Source organism: Agelaius phoeniceus, chromosome 4 (genome assembly GCF_051311805.1).
Source record: "Agelaius phoeniceus isolate bAgePho1 chromosome 4, bAgePho1.hap1, whole genome shotgun sequence".
Lineage (NCBI taxonomy): Eukaryota > Metazoa > Chordata > Aves > Passeriformes > Icteridae > Agelaius > Agelaius phoeniceus.
In genome coordinates, this window is record NC_135268.1 from 72,698,146 (window position 1) to 72,707,878 (window position 9,733).

General features: G+C 68.4%; 1 protein-coding gene across 2 annotated transcripts; it reads left to right on the forward strand.

The window, feature by feature from the left end:
• Nucleotides 1-6,019: 6,019 nt before the first annotated feature.
• Nucleotides 6,020-9,111, forward strand: PCGF1 (polycomb group ring finger 1). Of its 2 annotated transcripts, none has more exons than XM_054633053.2 (9): nucleotides 6,020-6,264; nucleotides 7,076-7,181; nucleotides 7,285-7,437; nucleotides 7,638-7,709; nucleotides 7,808-7,916; nucleotides 8,036-8,069; nucleotides 8,189-8,275; nucleotides 8,349-8,429; nucleotides 8,957-9,111. In XM_054633053.2, the coding sequence occupies exons 1-9, from the start codon at nucleotides 6,169-6,171 to the stop codon at nucleotides 9,002-9,004; spliced, it is 786 nt and encodes a 261-aa protein (XP_054489028.1). In that variant the 5' UTR covers nucleotides 6,020-6,168; the 3' UTR covers nucleotides 9,005-9,111. The 2 variants fall into 2 exon arrangements, with proteins under 2 accessions (XP_054489028.1, XP_077034002.1); XM_077177887.1 differs by having other exon boundaries at nucleotides 8,192-8,275.
• The last annotated feature ends 622 nt before the right edge of the window (nucleotides 9,112-9,733 follow it).

Genomic DNA, 9,733 nt, shown 5'->3' on the forward strand with positions numbered 1-9,733 from the left:
CGTTCTCACGGTGCGCACGGACCGGCGCCCGCGGTGCGCAGGCTTCGCACCGAGCCCGTCTGTACGGGAGCGAATGGATCTGGCGGCCCCGGAGCCAACGCGCCCGGTGCGGGGATCCAGGGGTTGTTCCGACCCGCTGTTCCCAGAGCACGGACACGTCCCGGGACACGGATCCCAATCTCCTCGAGCCGCCGTTGCCGGTAGCTGGGGTCTCAGTCCCCAGGGAACCGCCCTCTCCCGGGGCACCGACCCCATGCCGACCTTCAGTTCCCGGGCCATAAATCCCCCTTCCCGGGACCTGCCGTTCCCGGGATCATGGACCCCGTTTTCCACGGACCAGCCCTTTCAGGGGGATGGAGTCCGACACCCCCGGCCCCGCCATGCCCGGAGATAGACCCCGGTTCCCGACCCGCCGTTCCCCGGGATGGCCCCCTGTTCCCCGCCCGCCTTTCCCGGTCACAGAGCCCAGCCCGGTCCCGTCGGTAACGGCAGCGGAGAGCGGCACTGGCTCGGTCGGCTCTTCCGACGACTATCGCGACAGCGACGCGGCGCCCCGCGGGTGGGTTCCCGGCGGGTCACGGCCCCGGGACAGGGGCTGGCGGGGCGGAGGCGGCGGCGGCTTCCCGGGCACGCTGGCGCCACCGGTCTGGGGCAAATGACATTACCGGGGCCTGCGCCTGTAAATCACGGCGGCACCGGGGGCTGCAGCTGCCGCACCGGGGGCACCGCACACGCCGGGGCACCTCGCATCCCAGGGGCACCGGGGGGCACCGGGCGGTGCCAGGCTCGCCGCAGTGTGGGGTGCCCGTCCCAGCTCTGCCGGGGTGTGGGGCAGCGGGAACCGGGGCTGCACGGGCACACGCCTGTGCCACCTTCGGCCATGCCCACAGCCCACCCCGGCACCGGGAACGGCCGAGCTGCTCCTCTCCACACCAGGGGCACCGACGGAGCCTCGTGTGCCCAGAAGGGGAGGGGGACACAGCACCGGGACCCTGCCCTGCAGGCGACACGGATATCTGGCGTTCCCTGCTCGCAGCCCGGCAGGTGCTAGGACGAATCCCAGGGTTCCCACTGTGGCTTTTCCACCTGAAAAGAGCCACCGGCTCCGGGTCTGCTGCGGCAAAGGGACCCGCTGTGACCCCGTGGGGTGCAGCCATGGCGGCGGCAGTGGCAGTGACAGCGGTGACAGTGGCGGCAGTGGCGGTGACAGTGGCAGCGGGAGGAAATGGCCGGTGCCGGAGGAGGAGGCGGCAGCAGGTTAATTGAACCCGGAGCAGGAGGCAGATGTTGCCGTGCCCAGGGGCTGGAATCTGCCGGGCTGGGAGATGGATTGGGGGGCTGGGACGGGGCCCGGGGCAATGCGGGATCTCCCGGCGCCTGCTTGCGCCAGGGCCCGCCCACGCCCACGGGGGTCTGCAGGCAAAGCACCCCCGGCCGGAGCAGCCCCCCCTGCCCGGCAGCTTCCAGCAACACAGCCAGGGCTGCCCTGGGAGGGAGGGAGGGGAAGAACGGAGGCTGCTCAAGGAGTTTTGAGCCCCTTCCCACCCTTGCTGTGGGTGCAAGGTGTTTCCCTCCCAGGGGCCCCACTAGCCGAGGTGTCACCACCTAGTGCCGCTGGCTCTGCCTTCGCAGTGACCCTTGGGCCACCTGGAAGGAGGCCGTGTCCCTGTGCCTGGCCCAGGGTCCCCTGAGCCACCGTGGGGACCAGGCAGGGTCCCTGCACCCGGAACCCCCCAAGTTGGGCCAGTACAGACCCCTCCTCATTTCTCGGCCGCAGCAGGGACCTCTGTGTCCTCTGTGTCCCTCCTGCCACCCCAAGGGGCTGGGCCCGGCGGTTCTCGTGGGTGGCAGTGACAGCTGGAGGGGATGCGGCAGAAGAAAGGGCATTTGCCCATTTCCAGCAGGGAATCAGCCTTCAGCCAGCGCAGCACCGGGCCCTGCCACCGCCAGAGCCGCACCAGCATCTCCCCGCCCCGCGCCCTCCACGCCCCTCTGCCCCTGGGAGCAGGGGGTCACGCATGGGGTCTGTGGGGTCCGGCCCCTGCCCGCCCCACCATGGAGGTGCTGCCCGAAGCTGCCGTGGCCCCGGGGCTGCCGGTGCAGCTGCGCGGCTTCGTGGTGCCGCGTCCCCGGTGCCGCCCGTGCCGGTGCTTCCCGTCCCCCACGGGGACGCCGCGGGCTCCGAGGCTGCTGCCGGGGCGGGGGTCGCTGGGACGGGTCCGTGCCTGTCCCCGGTGCCCCGGCCATCACGGCGGTGGCGCGGCGGGGACCTGGCGGGGCCCCACGCTGCCACCGGCCAGAGGCTGCCGCGCACCCGCTCCCGCCCGCTCCCCCCCGTAATCTCATTACCGCTGGACGTCCCCTTCTTCCTCCCGCTTCCCCCCAAACCCGCTGGCAAACTGGAGGGACAGTCAGCTCCTCTCTGGCTGCTGGGTTAATTCTGGGCTAATTAGATGAACCAGCCCAGATTGGATTACTTTAGCCTGCATTTGGTCCTCCAGTCCTTGGCTTGCGGCTCCCGGGGGAGCTGCTGGCGCCTCCTGCCTCAATCAGACACTTCTTAACCGCATGAAACACTCCCGGTGCCCCCCGCCGCCCGCCCGCCGTGGGCGCCGGCACCCGGACGGGGTGCGCGGGGTGAGGCGGCAGCAGCCGGTGGGCGCGGTGCCCACCCCGACCCGGCTGGCACGGCGGGAGCGCTGGCATGAGGATGGATGGGGCCGGCATGGGGATGGGATGGAGCCGAGATGGGACCGCTGTGGGGTTGGGATGGGGTCGTGCGATGGCCCCCGCGGGCTGCCCGCGGACCCGACGGCCGAGTCGCCCGCTCGGACGTCACGGTGGTGGCCCTCGGCGTCTGCGCGGTGTCCTCGGGGAGGAGCCGGGTGCCACATGGGTGCGTGGGCTGCACGGTGACGCCAACAGCGGCTGCTGGGGGGGCTGCTCCCCCCGGGCACCGCCAGGCTGCGGCCCCTGCGGCGGGGGACAGGGGGGACTGCGGGTCCGGACTGGGGGTGTAGCACGGGCCACCCCCCTCAAACCCTCTGGGGACCCCAGCGCCGTGGTCTGGGAGCAGGGTCGGAAGGGCTGGGGGGGCACAGTCTGGGCTGGGGGCTGCAGAGGCGATGGATGCCAGCGGAGCGGGAGCTGAGAGCCCCCGGGCTTTCGGTGGGGGGTGAGGGATGGAGCAGGGGGCAGGGGGGTGCTGTGGGAGCGGGGGGCACACACAGCACCCCCCTCCCCGCTCGGGCGGCAGGACAGGCAGCTCCAGCCCCTCTGGTCAGTGGGAGCAGTGCCCAGGAGGCACCGGACACATGGCCGGGCACACCGGTCCCCTCTCCCACGCCCTCAGGGGTACCCTCAAGGTACCCCACCCTCACCATCCCAGAGTCCGACACCAGCCGGGGGTTTTTTGGGGCTCTGCCCTGCCTAGGGGCTGCAGGTGCTGCCCATCCTGGAGGGCTGGTGCCCGTCGGGGGCCACAGCGTGCCGGTGGCTGGTGGCCGCTGACGGCCACGTCGCTCAGGGCCTCGTTATCGAAGGTTAATTGGATTTTGCAGATGTACTCGGTGCATTAGGCAGGAACTCAGTCCATGAACACCCAGCCCCCGCTGCCCTATAGGGACCCCTGCCCACCTCAGAGGGATTAATAGGGGACCACTATTCACCCTGCCTGATCTAACAGGGACCCCTGTCTGCCTTAAGGGTCCCCTGCCTCCCTTGGGGGGGTCCCTATTCACCTGATGGGATGGAGGGGGGAGCTAACGCTGCACCGCAGCGGCCATGAGTGTGTCCAGCCTCAGCCCAGCCTCGCTCAGCCCCAGCGAGGGCTCCGGCCGGGAAAGCTCCTGGCAGCGCTTCCCAGAAGGAGCCGCCCCGGCCGTGCCGCGGAAATGGAGTTGAATATCTGAGCAGGGCTGAGCTAAAAGCCTCGGCCCCACAGCCCCGCGCAGCCCCGGCGGCTCCCGCCATCAATTATTAACGGCGAGATGGATCCGCGGCCTCGCCTGGCGGGGGCGGCTCCGAGAGGACCGGCTGCCGGGACCCCAGCCGCGGGACGGGCTCTCCGCCCTCGGTCCCGCGGGGCCCACGCCAGAGCCACCCGCAGAGCCCGCTCCTCGCCCGGCCGGGACTCGCGGTGCCGGTGCCGGTGCCGGGTGCGGTGCCGGTTCTCAGAAAGCGATGCTGCCCCGCCGTGGGGCCGCGCTGGCCCCGCTGTGACCCCCGCCCCTCCCCGGATGGCTCCTGGCAGGTACAGATGGGACCGGACCCTCCCCAGCCGGGGGTCACCGGCCCCGCCGCGCTCTCGCCTCCCCGGAGGCGCGGGCAGGGGTGGGCGGGCGGCGGGGCGGGGGCCAGTCCGGAGCCTCTGCCCGCCGGCGCCCCGGCACCGGGAGAGGCTCGTGTTGGTCCCGGGGCTGGGCCACACACCGTGCGCCGCCCGGGAAGAGGGGCTGGCACCGGGGTCACCGGGGCTCGGTGCTGAGACGCTCCGGTGGGGCAGCGGGGACAGCGCGGCTGGACTGGGCACACTGAGGGAACTGAGGGGTGGAGTAAGTGCTATGACCCGTACCTCGGACCGGGACCTGGATCAGGACCGGGACCGGGGCCAGAATCATGACCAGGACCATGACAATGACTGGGACGCATCCAGGAGCCCCAAACCCGCACGGTCCCTGGCCGTGGCAGCCCGTGCGGAGCCGGTGCCGGAGCAGGGCTGGCAGCGCGGCTGTGTGCCAGGAGCTCCATGCGGCGGTGGGGGGGTCCCGCCGTGCTCCTCTGCCCGCTCCCACTCCCTGACACGGACCAGCCTTCCCCGCCGTCCGGTCTGGGGTCCGGGGGGTGGCACAGTCCGTGAGGAGCCGTGGGGGGCTCCGAGGGGCCGCGGGGAACTCGGCTCGGCTCCGCATTAGCGCGGCCGCTGCTTCCCCTGAGCCAAACCTTCATTAGCGTGGCTCCGGCTGCGCCGGGTGGGGCCGCGGGCTGCTCCGCTGGCACCCCAAATTGTCAGCACCTCGGCACCCCAAACTACCAGCACCTCGGCACCCCAAACTACCAGCACCCCAAACCGTCAGCACCCCAAACTGCAGCACCCAGCACCCGACACCCCGAACTGCCAGCACTTCGACCCTGCCAGCACGGCAGCACCAGACACCCCAAATATCAGCACCAACAGCAGCGCGACACCCCAAACTGTACCATTCTGGTACCCCAGCGACACCCCCGCACCCCAAACCTGCCTGAACCCCGGCACCCCGAAGTGTCCCGGTACACCGAACTGCCAGGGCAAACACCCCGACCCTGCCGGTGCCGCTGCATCCCTGAGCCCAGCCCTGCCCTCGTCGCTGCCGTTCACGCTGTGCCCACGTCGGGACACCCCGGTGTCCCCTCCCGAATCTTCCCAGACCCCCTGAGCCCCCCCCAGATCTCCTGTATCCCACGGACCCCCCTAACACACCCGCCCCCGAGTCCCCTGCGTGTACCCCGCGTCCCACCAGGACTCCTTGTCCCCTTCGTAGCCTCCAGACCGCTCAGATCCCCTCAGACCCCCTCAAACCCCCTGAGACCCCCTCAAACCCCCTCAAGCCCCCTTAGACCCCCTCAGATCCCCTCAAACCCCCTGAGACCCCCTCAGACCCCCTCAGGCCCCCTCAGACTCCCTCGGATCCCCTCACATGTCCTCGGGCCCCCTCAGTCCCCCTGAGACTCCCTCAAATCTCCTCAGCCCCCGGGTCCCCCCCGGGCCCCCCGCACTCCCGCTGCCCCCCCCCCCCCGTCCCTCCCGTTCCCCCGCGTTGCTCTGCTGCCTTCTGGCGGCGTTCCGCAGCACCACGCGCACGCAGAGCCCTCTCTGATTGGCGACCGTTGCTGTCCGTCAAGAGCGCGCCCTCTCGCTATTGGCCAGCGTTGGGAACGCCCTCCCCTAAACACGGCGGGTCCGGTGGCGGCGGCTCGCGGCGGGTCCCCCTCACGGGCGAGGTCGGGGAGTCTCGTGATCCCGGGCCTCTCCCCGTGGGTCTCGGGGAAGGATCAGCACAGGGCCGAGCTCGCGCCGCCCGCCGCGACTCCAGACTCGCGGGGCACGCTAGGAGTTGTAGTCCCGCCGCTCGCCGCGGCCCCGCCCCGAACACGGAAGTGCGCGAGGCCACAGGCGGAGGCGGCTCTAAGATGGCGTCGCCTCCTCAGGGGGGCCCGATGGCCATCGCCATGCGGCTGCGGAACCAGCTCCAGGCCGTCTACAAGATGGACCCGCTGCGGAACGAGGCGAGCGGCCGTACCGGGAGGGCGGGAGGCACCGGGAGGAGGCGGTGGCGGCGACACCGGGGGCCAGCTCGGGAGGGGACGTGAGGTGCCGCGGCGTTGCCGCTGGGGGGCGCTGTGAGACCGAGGGGCGGTGCGGGAAGGCGGGGCCTGGGAAAGGGGGCGTGGTCAGGGATCGGGGCAGGCACTGGGCTGGGGGTGTTCCCGGACCCCCAAAATCCCATTTTCTGATATAATAAGGCAAAACAGGGTATCCAGCCCACTTCAAATCCCGTTTTCTAGCGTAATAATGGGATACAGACTGGCCAGTGCTATGTTCTGGCGTGTTAAGGCAATACAAGGGGTGCAGCACCCCAAAATCCTGTGTTTTGCCATAATAATGGAAGACAGGAGGCACAGCCCCCCCAAATCCTGTTTTCTGCTATAATAAGAGCAAACAGCAGGCATGCTCCCCCAGAATCTCATTTTCTGGCATATTAAATTAAGATAGTGAGGCCAGCCTCTCAAAATCCCATTTTCAGGTGTAATAATGGAAGACAGGGGGCAATCCCTGCAAAATCCCATTTTCTGACATATTTTGGCAAGACCAGGGTGTCCAGCCCCTCAGAATCTGTTTTCTGGCATATTAAAACAAAACAAGAGGTGCAACTACCCAAAATCCCATTTTTTTAGCCTCTTAAGGGAATGGCAGGAGAAACTCCTTGGGGTACGCGGTTCCAGGTGAAGGATGAGAGGGGTCTCGGGGGTCTCCAGGTGACAGGTGAGGGTGGTCTTGGCATGCTCCAGGTGACAGTGCTGTGTCCCCCCCCCTCAGGAGGAAGTGAAGGTGAAGATGAAGGAGCTGAACGAGCACATCGTGTGTTTCCTGTGCGCCGGGTACTTCATCGACGCCACCACCATCACCGAGTGCCTGCACACCTGTGAGTGTCCCCACCTGCCTGGGGGGCTTGGGGGGGCTCTGGGGGTGCAGTGCCACCCCTCCCACACCTGTCCTTGTCCTCCCACACCTGTCCTTGTCCCCAGTCTGCAAGAGCTGCATTGTGAAGTACCTGCAGACCAGCAAGTACTGCCCCATGTGCAACACCAAGATCCACGAGACGCAGCCGCTGCTCAACCTCAAACTGGACAGGGTCATGCAGGACATCGTCTACAAGCTGGTGCCCGGCCTGCAGCACAGTAAGGGGACACAGGGGGCACGGGGGGAGGCTCAGGGGACATGGCCTGCAGCACAGTATGGGGGACATGGGGATGGGGACAGGAATGGGGATATGAACAGGGAGGAAAAAAGGGTTGGGGACATGGTGGGAGGACAGCCAGGGACTGCCCTCAGGGCCAGCTGGGCCCAGGTGTGTCCCTGAGCCACTTGTCCCCTGCAGGTGAGGAGAAGCGGATCCGGGAGTTCTACCAGTCCCGAGGCCTCGACCGGGTGACGCAGCCCAGCGGTGACGGTGGGACAGGGGGGCACGGGGGGGTACAGGGGGCAGCCAGCCACGGTGCTGGGGGGTGTCGGGGGCACAGGGGCTGACGGTGCCACCTGTGTCCCCAGACACGGTGGGGGGTGACCCCATGGGGCTCCCCTACAGCACCTTTGACCACTCGCGCGCTCACTATTTCCGCTACGACGAGCACGTCTCGCTCTGCCTGGAGAAACTGAGGTGAGTCCAGGGGGGCTGCAGCCCCTCAGTGGGGTGGGGAGGGGACACAGGGGACACACTGGGCACGGCCCCTGACACGTGAGACCCTGGACACATGTTCCTTTCTCTTCCCGCCACAGCTCCAGCAAGGACAAGAGCAAGGCCATGCTGCAGGTGAGTGGGGATCCCTGCAGACCTCAGCCCTGACCCCCAGCTGTCACCCTGGTCCTGCCGGGGGTGTGTGGGGTTCCTGGAGATCCCCACAATCCCCCAACCCTCTCTGCCCCTCACAGCAGAAATACGTGAGGTGCTCGGTGAGGGCACAGATCCGACACCTGCGGAGGGTCCTGTGCCACCGGCTGGGGCTGTCCCTGCAGCACGTGAGTGGGGGTCAGGGGGGGTGCCAGCCCCAAGAGGTGTCCTGGCCCCCCCTGATGCAGCCCCTCTGTGCAGGTGCAGATCCTGTTTGACAATGAGCCCCTCCCCGACCACATGACAATGAAGCAGCTCTGGCTCTCACGGTGGTTTGGCAAGGTGTGCATCCATCATGAGGGATGGCAGCCTCTGATTTTGGGGTTCACCCCGTGGGGGGGTGACCCTCTGGGGGTGCCTTGGGGCAGTGTGGGGTTGGGGGATTGAGGATCTTTAATGTCAATGGCTGCAGTGGTGATCTGGGGGGGCCCTGGCCCCTGCATGGGTCAGGCAATGGGGGGGGGGTCCCCAAAGGAGTTGGCCCAGTTTGGGGTGCAGCCCCAGGGGAGTCCCTGGGCTGAGATTGGGGTCCCTGTACTAGGGGACTTATGGGCTGGGGGTTGGGGTCTCTGCCTCAAGGGGATCTTGGGCTGCGGTTTGGGGTCATGGACTGGGATTGGGGCGTCCCTGGACTGAGGTTTGGGATCCCTGCCCTAAGAGGGAGTCCTGGGCTGGGGTTTGGGGTCATGGGCTGGAATAGGGGGGTCCCTGTCTGGGGGGATTCCCTGGGCTGGGATCTGGGGTCTCTGCCCCAAGGGGGGGGTCCTTGGCTGGGATCCCCCAGCCCTGACCCCCCCCTTGCCCCACAGCCTGCGCCCCTCCTGCTGCACTACAGCATCAAGGACAAGAGGAGGTAGGGGCAGGGGGTGGGCACTGCCCCCCAATGCAGCCCTGCTCCTGCCCCCCACCCCATAACTTATACCCCTCTTCGAATTTATTTTTGGAATAAAACTGTGGAAAAGCCCCCTTGAGTCCCTGCTTTGTTTGAGGACGACTGGGGGGGGGGTCTCAGGAGGGTCTCCTCTGCTCCAGCAGCTCCAGGGGCTGCACTGGGGACTCAGTGACCCCTGGATGGGCTGCACCCATGGGGGGCTGAGTCGTGGGGTGCTGGGGGTGCACTGTGGGCAGTGGGGCTGTGCAGCCCCCCCATCCCCATTCCCCCGCCGTGCCGGGGGGGTCTCGCAGCCCCTCAGCCCCGCGCAGCGATCCTGACACCGATCCCGTCCCATCCCGGTCCCGTCACGGCTGCCTGCCGCATGTCCGGCCCCCCGCCCCCATAATGATCCTTAATGAAGACATGGGCCCTTTGATTGCCGAGGGAACGGGGAGCCCCGCGCCGCCCTAATTAGCCCGGGCCAATATTCCGCCATCTGGATCCTCCCGCCGCACCACGGGCACAGCTGCGGGCGGGGGGGTCCCGGGGGCAGGGGTGTCCCTGGGGTGGGGCCGGGATCCACGGCCGCGGGCGGAACAGGTGCCGGATCCCCGTGATCCCAGTGATCCCGGGAACGCGGCTGCGGAGGGCCCAAAACGCCGCGGCGCTGACCCCGCTCCGCGCTCCCGGTACGGCGGTGCCGGTGCCGGGC

Excerpts from the sequence above, each read along its gene's own strand:
- PCGF1 (XM_054633053.2), top strand. The coding sequence starts at position 6,169 with ATGGCGTCGCCTCCTCAGGGGGGCCCGATGGCCATCGCCATGCGGCTG. Across the intron at positions 7,438-7,637 it reads GGTGCCCGGCCTGCAGCACA|GTGAGGAGAAGCGGATCCGG; the intron begins GTAAGGGGACAC and ends TGTCCCCTGCAG. Across the intron at positions 7,710-7,807 it reads GACGCAGCCCAGCGGTGACG|ACACGGTGGGGGGTGACCCC; the intron begins GTGGGACAGGGG and ends CTGTGTCCCCAG.